The sequence below is a fragment of the Protopterus annectens genome, chromosome 6.part0 (assembly GCF_019279795.1).
Source record: "Protopterus annectens isolate FY-2018-M chromosome 6.part0, PAN1.0, whole genome shotgun sequence".
Classification (NCBI taxonomy): Eukaryota; Metazoa; Chordata; order Ceratodontiformes; family Protopteridae; genus Protopterus; species Protopterus annectens.
The window spans coordinates 697876123-697888738 of record NC_056737.1 but is presented as its reverse complement, the minus strand read 5'-3'; the positions used below and the strand labels follow the sequence as shown (position 1 = coordinate 697888738).

The following is a 12616-nucleotide window of genomic DNA, read 5'->3' as shown; positions in this document are numbered from 1 at the left end:
AGCTTTAAATTGCCAGTTTCACATGTTCAAGTATCAGCAATTTCTTTTGTCTGTTTTAAAGCAAAGGCTGTCTACCTTTCCTGCATGTGCAGAGGACAAGGAATTACAGGATGTATTGCATGCAACTGAACAAATTAGCAAACATAGTTTACATTGTGGTTTTGATGCCTTGGAAGCTTCTTGCAGGGCCGCAGCCTCTGGTACTGTTATCAGGAGACATGCTTGGCTTCGTGAGCAGAATTTACCTGAGCAGATTAAGGCTAAACTGTTAGATGCCCCTGTTCAGCATGATGTTTTATTTGGATCCAAGGCTGAGGAGGTTATTAAAAGATGGAAGAAAAGCAAAATCTATGCAGACTGTTAAAGATTTTTTCAAGTTCAGCCTCCTAGATTTTCTAGAAATTGGCCCTCCAAAAATTGGTCCTTTCCCACGTCTGACAGGCCTCAAAGGGGAAGATATAGACACTCCAGAGGTCGGGTGCAGGCTCAGGCCTCTTACAGGTCCAGACAATGGACTGCTTCTTCACCTAGAAGGGGAGAAGACAGACCTCAGTCACAAAAGAAGCAGACCCAATGACTCTCTCCGTTGGGCTACAGGTCCTCCTTGCCTGGAAGCCCCTCTCGGAGGAAAACTTTCTCTTTTCTACCAAAATTGGACTCGTATTGCCCAGGACAGATGGGTTTTAGATGTGATTTTAAGAGGCTACAAATTCCACTTTCATACTCTGCCAAGGTCTTCGGGTTGGCCAGATCTGCCAAAACATCAATGGTCAGAGGCCTTAAATCAAGTGGACGCTTTATTGGCCATGAGAGCCATAGAACCTGTTCCACTTCCAGAGATGGGAAAAGGTTTTTATTCAAGACTATTTCTGGTCCCAAGGAAACAAAACTCATGGAGACCTATTGTGGACCTCTCAGTATTAAATACCTTTCTGGAGATTTCAAAATTCAAGATGCTTACTCTGCAACAACTTCTTCCCATGCTCTCCCAGGATGCTTGGATGGTGACATTGGACTTGAAGGAAGCCTATTTACACATTCCATCCGACAGGAATGCAGAAAATACCTCAGATTCAAGGCAGGTTCGAGACACTTTCAGTTCTCTGTACTGCCCTTTGGCTTATCTACTGCGCCCAGAGTCTTTACCAAGTGTCTGGCTCCAGTAGTAGCTTATTGCAGACTCCAAGGGATTCAAATTTACCCCTATCTGGACGACTGCCTTATTCAGGCGGACAGCAAGGATCTTTTACTTCAACATCTGCAGTTTGTTCAGCATCTTCTCCTACTACTGGGATTTTCAGTGAACACAAAAAAGTCACATTTGATCCCCTCTCAACAAATGATCTTTTTAGGAGCTCTTCTAAACACAAGCTTACAAAGGGCCTTCCTTACTCCAGAAAAGCAAGTACAGCTGGCATCAATTTTCAAGACCTTGGCTACTTTAACTCGGCTCACTGCAAGGAAATTCCTGCAGGCATTGGGCTTCATGGCTTCTTGCATCCTGTTGATCCCAAATGCAAGGCTTCATATGAGAAAACTTCAATGGTACCTAAAGAGTGTATGGTCTCAGCATTACCACAGCCTGGAAACAATAATACCTCTGATTCCCTGCCTCCAAAAAGAGTTCCTCTGGTGGTCCAGGGCTTGTGCTTTAAACGAAGGGAATCCCTTTCGTCTACCTCATCCTGCTCAGATCATAACCACAGACGCCTCGGATTATGCTTGGGGAGATCATTGCCTAAACAATTGCCAGCAGGGCTATTGGACAAAGAAGCATCTTCTCTGGCACATCAACTTGAAGGAAATGTTGGCAGTCCAAAATGCTCTTCTAGCCTTCCAGAATCTTTTGCAACCAGGACATCTTCTGATTCGCACAGACAATACCACAGTCATGTGGTATATAAACAAGCAGGGGGGCTCTCACTCTTACCCCCTTTGCAGACTAGCCATGAGTCTATGGGACACAGCTCTAAATCTGAATCTGCATCTTCAAGCTCAATTCATTCCAGGAAAACAGAATCTCTTAGCAGACAGCCTAAGCAGAAATCTTTTGGATCCTCACGAATGGATGCTGGACCCCAACTTATTCAGCAGAGTTACGGCAGCTCGGGGTTGCCCTCGGATAGATCTGTTTGCATCCCATCTCAATCATCAGCTGCCTCTCTTTTGCACCAGGTCCTTCCACAAAACAGCTTGGAAAGTGGATGCCCTGTCTTTCAGCTGGAGGAATCTTTCGGGATATGCCTTCCCTCCTCTTCCTCTTCTGCCTTGGGTGTTGCTGAAAATAAAACAGGACAAACCCAAGATTATCATTTTAATAGCTCCAAATTGGCCTCGGCAGTTTTGGTATCCAACTTTGACACCTGTTCTTGGAACCTCCATGGATTCTGCCTCTGTTTCCTTCTCTTCTGTCCCAGCATCAGGGTCAGATGCTACACTCTCAAATCAAGACTCTTTGCCTGGCAGCTTGGCTCTACAAGGGCCTTTGATTCCTTCTGCTTTTCCCAAACAAGTTTTGGATGTTCTCTTAGAAGCTAGGTGCACTAGCACTAGAAAATCTTATTCTTCTAAATGGAAAAGATTTTGTATTTGGATGCGGGATCGAGGTTCTGGTCCTCTCTTGCCTGACATTTCTTCCATTTTACTTTACCTCTCAGACCTTTTGCTTAAAGGCCTCTCCTTTTCTTCCATTAAAATCCATGCTTCTGCTATCTCGGCTCATTACAACACTGATCCCCCCATCTTCTCTCACCAGCTGGTGAGACAATTCTTGAGAGGGGCTAAGAATTTAAGACCTCCCAGAACTACTCCTGTTCCTGCTTGGGATCTTAATTATGTTTTGGCAAAACTTACTTTACCTCCCTTTGAGCCTGCTGCTGCTTCGGATATCAAATTCTTATCCTGGAAGACAGCTATTTTATTAGCTTTGACTTCTGCCAGAAGGGTGTCAGAGTTGCAAGCTCTCATGGCTGTGGAACCATACCTTATTTTCCACCAAGACAGAGTTGCCTTGAGGACCAATCCTACATTTATGCCTAAGGTGATTTCTAAAGTGGCTTTAAATCAGACTATTCACCTTCCTACTTTCTTTCCAAATCCTCAAAACAAAGGGGAAAGGATTTTACATTCATTGGACGTACACAGACAACTACGGTTTTACCTGGACAGAACTAAAAATTTCAGAAAATCTGATCAGTTGCTTATCTCTTATGCCTCCAGTTCTCTAGGCAAGGCTATTTCTAAACAAACTATTTTCAAATGGATTGCTTATGGGATAAGGTTTTGTTACTCTCACTTTGGGAAGCAGATTCCAGGTACTGTTAGTCATTCTACTAAAGCAGCTGCCACTTCAGCAGCTTTTCTCAGAGGAGTTCCTACCAAGGACATTTTGGAAGCTGCCACTTGGAGTTCAGTGCATACTTTTTCTAAGCACTATAATCTCCCTGTGTATTCTAAGTCTAGGGCAGGTTTTGCCTCTGCTGTCTTGCAGGGTCTTCTGGCTGCCCCTTCTTCTGCATAACCTCCTCCCTCATCACAGCTTTGGGATTCCACCCTACAGTTATGACTGCAACAGTGAAACACGAAGAACATAGTACAGTTGTGTACACCTACCATAAATGTAGATGTTCGAGTGTCTTCACTGTTGCAGTCGTGTTTCCTCCCACCAATCCCTCTTATTTTTTGCTTGTTCTATCTTCCTCTCCTTTTGTGGTGTATTTGTGTTTCCTTTTTGGACACCTTTTGGTTATTTTGGGGGGCTTCTGACATCTGGGGCAAGAAAGGCTGGAGAAGATGGCGTCAGCTGTCAGCTTTATACCTCTGCGTTCTGACGTCAGGGTACTTGCTGGTACAGCCGACGCCGGGCCCAGACTTTGGAATTCTGGCCGACCTCGGGCTGCCTGCCGGCAGGATCACCCTACAGTTATGACTGCAACAGTGAAGACACTCTAACATCTACATTTATGGTAGGTGTACACAACTGTACTTTCTGAACTAGACCTTGAAAGCTTAATTCTGAATTGGTAAGCAGCACAGATGTGGGAGGCAGCTGCTGGTGAATCCTGCTTGGAAGTTCTTCATTTTGGCCATCTGCTCTGTGGCTTTAACATGATACAAGAAGGAAATGCACTCTGGTTTACCCTGCATACTGCCTGTGTCAGAATGTGCAACATGAAAAAACTTTGAAAGCTAGCTACACTGAAATTATTAAGCAGTATAGTCTTGAAAGTTGCATGTTGGTGATTTAATCCTGTTTTGATCTGTAAAGTCATTTAGGATAGTTGCTGCTAATATTGTGCTCTTTTTGACTGAGAGTTGTTATGCACTTAGCCAACCTTTTTTTGGCAGTGAGAGTACAAAGTACAGCATTTTCTGGAAGTACACCTTTGCTTTGTACTAAGTAGTGTAAACTGCATTTTTACTCAAAGATGGAAGTAAGGTTACACTTAATTGCTTTTGTCATAACAGTGCTGTTGCCTACATACACTGATTATTCCAGGTGGCTGCACTGCTTTTCCCCGAACAGCTGCAGTGCAGGAGCTGTGATGAACTGCAGTTTACAGTCACAGTGAGCCCGTCTATGATTACAAACTACAGCTAAAGTAGTATCACTCCACTGGCATTGCATCAAGACAGGTTCAGCATGAGATAGAAGTCAAATTACACAAGTAGTGGATATATTTACTCAGTTTTATTTTTATTAGCCATTTAAATGACTTCATCATATGGTGTCTTATGTGCCAGCACTTTTGGCATAAATGGATAAAGCCTTGACTGCAGCCCAGTTGATCTGGTTTAATTAGTCTCTAAAATGCTTGATGGTGCTGTCAGGGGAAGGTGTGTGGGTGTAGTCCATCCTGGGGAGAGGGACATTCAAAGCCATCAGATTACTCCATAGGCTCCTCTGAGGAGGGACTGAGGTACAGGTGCATGGCCTGGTGAGGTTGGGCATTAGACTTATCAAGCCATTGGTGTGTAGCTCCCTTCTTAATGGGTGTGCAGGAGCATGCACCCACACGATGAAGGCATTATGACCCTTTGCAGTGATGCAGATTGCTTGTCTACCCCCTTGCACACACACCTAAGGAATGAGATTACCGTAACATATGTCCTCATTTCTAGGATGCAAGTAAGGGCACAAAAAACCCTCATGGCATGAAATGCTCATCCCTGGATAAAGGTATAGAATGAGCCTGTCTGATGGAGGGGGGCTTGATGGTCTGCATGTACATGGAACAAAGCTACATTACCAGATATTTTCTATTACAGAAGGTCTTTGCTTTTGATAGAATGATTGTAGGTTTGTTCAGAAGGTTAATTTGTGTGGTCTGCAGGTACATTTATTCTGTAATTTTGTTTCATGTCCTTCTATTGGTTAAAAAGAAAAAGGAACAGTTTTGTGCCTAGTTCTTGCTGAATGCAGAGGAAATAAACTTATTTCTAGTCTCTGAAGTATCTTTTGTGGTTTCTTGTTTAGTGACTCGGGTAGTACATGTAGATTAAATTTTATGCAGACGTGGTTGCTTTTCTGATACTTTGTGGACCGCAGAAAAGGATCCTGGAACTTTCACTCTGGAAAATGATGTCCCAAGTATTAATCCTGCTTTGATATCCAGCTGCTCAGAGAAAAGATTTCTACTTATAATTTTGTTCTGTTTGAATTTGTATGATTGCAGAACATATTAAAACTTGTATATCTCACTGACATGAAGTCTTTCCCCAGTGACTCTCTGAAAGGTGAGAAAGTGTCTGGCACAAGTTGAATAATGCAATTGTAGTACGTGAAAATTGAACTATAGATGCCCAATAGAATAGCAGTTCTGAATAGACTAAAACTCTCCTGCTATACAAGAAATTTAAAACCTGAGAGTGGTGAAAATTGAAAAGATGGAGGTTATTTTCATATGGTCTGGACATGGTGTAATGTCCCACTTCATTGCTTTAAATAAGGACTAGCTTTGATGCATGTAAATTAGGAGAGCATGTGTTGGGATGGCTGCCTTTGCTAGGAAAGTTCTTACACGTGGTGGTGAGGTCATTGTAGCCCTGGATAGTCTTACATTTGTGGTTAACCAACAGACAGTTACAACTGAACCATTAGTTTCCCTACTGTAAGGAGTTGAGACAGATGCTGAATTTAAGATACTGAAAATTAACTTCCCTATTGGGCATGATCAGCATGTATTATAAAACTGCATATCACTCTGCCACATTCTCTGCAAACCTTTACCAGAGAATATTATAGCCAGAATTAGAACTCTTCTGTTTTCTTGTGTGCCTTTACATTCATTGCCCTTGCTGCCTCTTAATTATCTGCCCCTTACCCAGCTCATGTTATCCCCCTCATTACTTGGGCAAGGGCTGACAATGAGGGGCTATAATTCAGGCAACCATTAGGAGTGGTTTGTGCATTTTGCATATGCTCTACTGTGTGTGTTTGGCAATGCTGAGGAAAGTGGGTTGTACAGTAGATTAACACCTTTTGGAGTTCAGTCACTTCCATAAGGGATACACGCAAGCAACCCCACCCAGCTCTCTTAAGCACAGAAGGTAGTTTCCTCAGTTTCTGCCAGGGAAATCGGACCTTCCCCATATGTTGCCCATCCCCATGCCACTTCTCCAGGAGAGGTCAACAACCATGCATAGTCAGTCCTCACCCTCCCTGCCTGAAATCAGTGCTAGGACCACTAACTGAACCCAGCTGCTTCAGCTGGAGTCAGGGCTGCTCCTTCCTGCATCACTGAGGCAGTCTTGGACGATTGTTGCTACAATTTGGTGCATTTGCTTGGTCTATACCTTGGAGAAGTGTCTGGCTTCCTGGGATTGTTCTTCCTACTTCTTCAGGTGGGTGAGTAACCAGTGGAGAGATTTCCTTTAATTTCGACTTTATTAGCTACTGTTTCTAGTATTCTTGGGATGTCTTTATGTGCAGGGTAAAAAAATGTGTGAGGTCTGTAGGTTCTTTTTAAGGATGACCATAACTGCTGCTGTTTTGTTGTTTAAGAACTAGATCATTGTATCTAAGGCTGTCTCTCTGGATTAATCCTACAGTTAGTAGAGCTAAGGAGTGAACTTGTGCTCTACTGAGGTTAGAAGAGACTTGAGGTCTTTTCCCCTGATTCACAGTGGCATCTACTGGGTCATCTTTCTTTAATAGCTTGTTAAAGAAAAGGCAGCCAGACATGTAGATGTGGGCAAGATACCTAATGATCCAGTTATGTCTGAAGGTGCAAGTTCTGATGGAGCTCTGTAGTAGCTCCCGGAATATTTACAAACCCATTTATAGGCCTCTGACATTGCCCCTTTTGGAAGTTGTCATGCCTGAGGACAGTTACTCCTCCAGCTTGGTCATTGTTGGTGAAGGGACTCTTTAGGGAGCCAAATCTGGACATCTTTTGAAGTTGTGTATGTGATTTATGAAGTGAGTTGAAACCCTAACTATTTTAATTAGAAGATGTCCTGGAACATGGCTTGGAAGTGTACCTTGGCTTTGGAAACTTGAGGCTTTCAGTCATCTGCATATCTGGTAGCCTTGCCTGTCTGCTGTTTTGGTAATATAGGAGTTGTTTTGGGGTTAGTCTGCCTTTTTTCTAGTTCTGCATCTTCTTAAGGGGCCTGGCAATTGAACATTTCAAGGAAAGGTAGCCTTTCTGTTTAGCAGCACAGTCTCTCTCTTTTCAGTTTTGTGATGGGGCAAATCTGGAGGGATAGGGGATCATCCATTTCCTTTGAGTTGTGTAGTGGTTTTGCTATTGATTTTGCAATTGGATTTTCACCTCATTCTTGGGAGCACTGCTTGGAGAAGTGGGCATTTGTATTTAACTCAGCTGATCCTGACTGAACAGAACTGGCTGGTTTTCTGCTCTTGGCACACTTGGTCATCATGTCTTTTTGGATCTGCAGTACTGATTTCTCCAGTATTGTTATCCTTTCAGTTGCTTCAGAGTTGTCTGTTCTGGCTAGGCTTTCCTTAGACCACAGACTTTGTACTGTTCTTCATCTTCAGGTCCTTTCATCCTGCTAGTTTTTACTTCTTGGAATTTATTCCAACCCAAGGACCTATGAAAGAGCATCCATATCAGTTGATCTGCAAAGGACTTTTCCTTGAAATGAGTCCTCAATATCAGCAATAGTTCTTATTGTATCAGTTGACCTATGAAGAGGTTCCATTTGATAGCCTAAGATGCCTTCCCTTCATCTATCCGTGGCTGTTGAATTTATGTCAAGAAAATATATACTTTGAGGTAACTGGGAATGTACATTTCAGTGTGTACTGAGTTGGCAAACTTTAAAATTTTTGGGGGGGTGATACAGAATCTGAATGGACGTGGTAAGGCCTTGTTGAGCTTATTTCCGGTGGCTGCCAAAAAAGAAATGATTAGAAAATGGAATTTGAAGTCTAAACCAACTGTATTTGAAGCAGTGAATATTTTAACAGCGATAAAAAAAAAAAAAATGAAGTGTGATCTTTGGAAGTTGTGCGAACAATGCATGGCAGAATGTTTTGGAGGAGGAATGATGTTTAAAGGAAGGCAGGAATAGAGCAGTTTATGTAATGTTGGACTGAAGCATGTATGTGATATATAATGTTTGGGACATGTTAACATGGTTTGGTTCACTTTTATACAAATGTATATTTGTCTTAAGTGCTAATTCAGTAAAGGTGTTACTTTGGTAGTAATATGGTCTACCAAGTCTTCAGGGAGTTGCAGTAGGGTACTTATTACTGTCAGTGAAGCAAAGGTTGGCTGAAGAGAGGAATTGTGGCGTGATATGTTAGTGTGCAGTGTCCTTGAGATGGGCTTTTCTAGGAAAAAATCCATTTGGTTTACCAGGTTAACCCAAAATTAACGCACTGTGGATAGGTCTCTGATTGCCTGATACATTAAGAATGCATCTGAACATTACCATGAATGTGTGAAGCTTTAAAACATGCATATTTTTTAATAGTCCTGACTGTTGTATTGAAAAATAACTTGAAGTGTAATTTCTTATTCTGTTACTCTAGACTAACTAGTGTTAATGCTGGGAAGCTTGCTAGAGGTGACCTTGGAGATTGCTTCATCCCATGTACACCAAAAGGATGCCTCGAACTGATTCGCCAGACAGGTAAGAGGATATGTTTACTAAAAAGCACTGTGCTATATTTTTTTAATGCTGAAGTTTTGTATGTTTCTGCCGTTAAGAAACCATTCAGATATGTATGCATTATGCAGTGTAACAGTTTTTGCGGCCCCTGCTTATGATGTACTGTTAGATTTCTACTAGTAATTTTAACCTGCAAGTGCATTGTTTAAACTCGGGAGCAGTTTTGGAACAGTGTTTCAATATAACTCTGAAAGCATTTTGAAACCAGTAACTGAAAGAATGTTAATTTTACTTCTGTTTTGAGATGTGTTGTGGTATAGGGAAATATTGCCAGCCCAGCTATCTGGAATTTTGTAAATAATTCTGTGTCATTTGTGAATGTTGATATGATTTATACAGAACTGCATGTTATGTACTGAGCTAAAATGTAACCACAGCATGTCCTGCTGACTTAGAACAGAAATGCATATCAACTATTATACCTGTGCAAGTGTATGCTCTAACAGTAGAAACTAGAACATAAAAAGGGTTAACTTGCTAAACTTCAAGAAAATTAAGTTGTTTTACCATTGTGCTGTAAAAGTTCTCTGTTTCAGTGTAGCAGAGACGAGAGTTATAATTTTTGTATGATCTTGGAGAGAAGTAATTATTAGATTTAAAATGTAAAAGTGTTTTATGACTTCCAAGATCTGCAAACATTTGAGAGAGATGTATTTTTCACACAGAGATGTTTCTGTTCTCACCTGGGAACTGAAGTTGTGACCAAAAGTGATGTCATCCAAACTAAGCCAGCAATAGTAATTTAAGAACTCTCACAGAGAGACTGCATTTTGTATTTTGTCTTGGATCTAGCTAGAACATTCACTCATCATCTGCACTTGCCTTGCTGCAAGATGTGTGGCATAGTATCTTTAGATAGAGACAGGAATATAGCAAAGATGCGTTTAGATTTTTTTCTGTATTTGAGACAGTCCTGCAGTGTTGTTTTAAAATATTTCCTGTGATTCTGAACTCTGAAGTTACTGTGTTGACTTAATGAGCATTGTCTTGTTCTTTTATTACTTAGATTTAAGTATAGCTAATAATATATTTGTGAAACACATTTAAGCTATTGGAGTACTTGCATATGCATTTGGTGACACTGTACAGACCACTCCTAAGTAGCCTTGCAAGTCTTGATCAGATTACCATTTGGATTAATAGTAACATTACACAGTAGGGTTGGACACCCTTTGTAAGGGACTTAGTAGCTGATAAGTAGGGGTTGGTGGCAGTGGAAACTACCTTATAGTCTGGGAAGAAAGGGGGCATAGCTAGTAAACTTGTGCCAGTCTTCCCCAGGTGTGTGTGTGTGTGTGTGTGTGTGTGTGTGTGTAAATAAAATCTGTGTGTGTCAGTTACTTGGGCAGGGACGCGAAGCACTGGTTGGACAGAGAGGGCGCTGGAGGTCTTGGCCTGGCCCCTCAGCTGAGATCCCATCCCTATAGCTGTGCCAGTGCGGAGTTTTATTGAAGATCTGGAGAAAGAGGGCGAAACCAGCCCCAGACTGACTGTGATCTGTCTGTGCTCTTAAAGTAAATTGCACTTTAGTGTTTGTGTGTGTGTTTGTGTGTGTGTGTGTGTGTACTTGTCTCCCAGTGTATACGTCCCCTAGCTGTTGCCTGTGATGAGGATTGAGGCTCCTTGATTACTGGGCCAGTGCAGGGGTGGCACATGTGTAACCTGGAAGTATTCTTGACAGTATGCTCATGCAGCTATAAAAATAGTTATGCAATGTTCATGGTCAGCATTTTCTCCAGTTTACATTTCATCAGTTATCTTGGTTTGGTAGTTTTATAGGTTTTTGCCATTGCATAAACAGTTAGTCCCTTCTCCCAGCTGTAGGATTGTAAGGTTGTGGATAGAGAATATTCATAGCAGTCCTTTTCTGGATCTTATTGATGCCTTCATGTCATGTTATGACTAAATGTCTTCAGTGTGTGTAGTGGGCATTCATAAAATGAGTCTGATTGTGATGTTCTTCTGTGTCTTTATGCCTTATTGATCACAAGACGTTTAGAAATTATTCCCCACTCCTCAGCTGACTATCATAAGTGTGTGGAGCTAGTGACATTGTGTAATTTTCGTTAGCCTAACCCCCCCCCCCTTTCCCCTGTATTGTAGTTTACTGGCAATCTGTCCTGTGATTATGGCACATCCCCATCAGTAGGGTTTCTACCTGTGATGAAGAGAGTCTTCATTTTCCTGAAGTAGACGAGCAGGCAAAGACACTCGCTCCTACCCCTCCCTGGGTCCTTCAGTGGCTGAGCCACTAATTGATCTCAGATCATCTTGGTCATAGTTAGGGTTCCATCCCTCTATGCACAAGACTTTCCTAAAAAAAAATCTTCCAGCAAGCTGCGACTTGGTTGTAAATGTGACTCCAGTTTTTAAAAACTGCTTCATGCGAATAGCACTGAGACCCTTGCTCAGAATGTTGTCACTCTCCTAATAGCATTTGCATAATCTTACTCTATTTCTGGGTCTCTGTCCATACTATAGCACTTTGCATTGTGATAGCAGTTCTGTGGCAGACTTTCTCATAATTATCTGCTTCTGTCCTGTTTTGTTAGAACAGCCAGAACAAGCGTGAAATGTTAGGTAGCTGTACAATATGCAGATTTTCTCCCATATCACTGTTTAACATTGTCTGAATTTTCTCAATACCCCGTTCATTAAAGGATTCAGACTGAAATTGTTGCTTCACAGTGAGACATCAGTTGTCTACAGCTGCCTTTGGTCTGCATAGTTCTACACAAGATCTATCTCTGAACTTGGAGAACTGTTCTGTTGCAGCAGGTAAGGCACCACTGTATGTTTGCAAAAGATAAATTTTTAGTACTGTTGTGACAGTGCTGTGTGATAAAACAAATGTCTGTAGTGCACCAAGCAGACCTGGCACTCAAAAATTGTTTCATTCCCAAACTGCATTTCAGTATGGGACTGGCACTTAACCTGCTTGGTATACACAGACTTTGTATCTTACAGTCCAGTGGTAAATCTGCTGTAACCTCAGTTATACCTACTACTGCAGCAGGCGTTCGGGTGGTGCTCGCAACATTTAGCTGTAGTCTGCTTAACTCATTAAAAACACCTTTCAGCTCCCCTAGTAATGCATTCTTGACCACTGTAAGATGAGGGGTGTACATATTTAAGTTATGAGCTAGATGCAGGAAACTGCATAAAACTGGAAGCTATGGATTCAGAAGTTTTTCTTTCATTTCAAGCAGTTTTGCTGAGAAGCCTGAAACAGTGCAGTGCTACATTCTTGCATGCTACTGACGAAGAATCTTTAAAAGTATTTCACTTTCATTTTTCTGTAGAGGTGAAAGTTTAAAACAGTAGTAAAAATAGCACTAAGAAAGGAATTCTGTCATTATGACTCCCCAAAAATGTTTTCTTTAAAACGGTACAAGGTCTTACAAAGGCTATAGATGTTATTAATCTAAAGAGTAGTGTCAAAATGTATGAATTTTGATTGTATGAATCA

General features: G+C 41.6%; 1 protein-coding gene across 1 annotated transcript in view; it reads left to right on the top strand.

The window, feature by feature from the left end:
* MTHFD1 (methylenetetrahydrofolate dehydrogenase, cyclohydrolase and formyltetrahydrofolate synthetase 1) overlaps positions 1–12616 on the top strand; it is a gene marked incomplete in the record, with an annotated part of 1466165 nt that overhangs the window by 351437 nt on the left and 1102112 nt on the right. Inside the window, 1 exon segment of the mRNA XM_044074387.1 lies at positions 9008–9108. Coding sequence (XP_043930322.1) covers positions 9008–9108 — 101 coding nt within the window.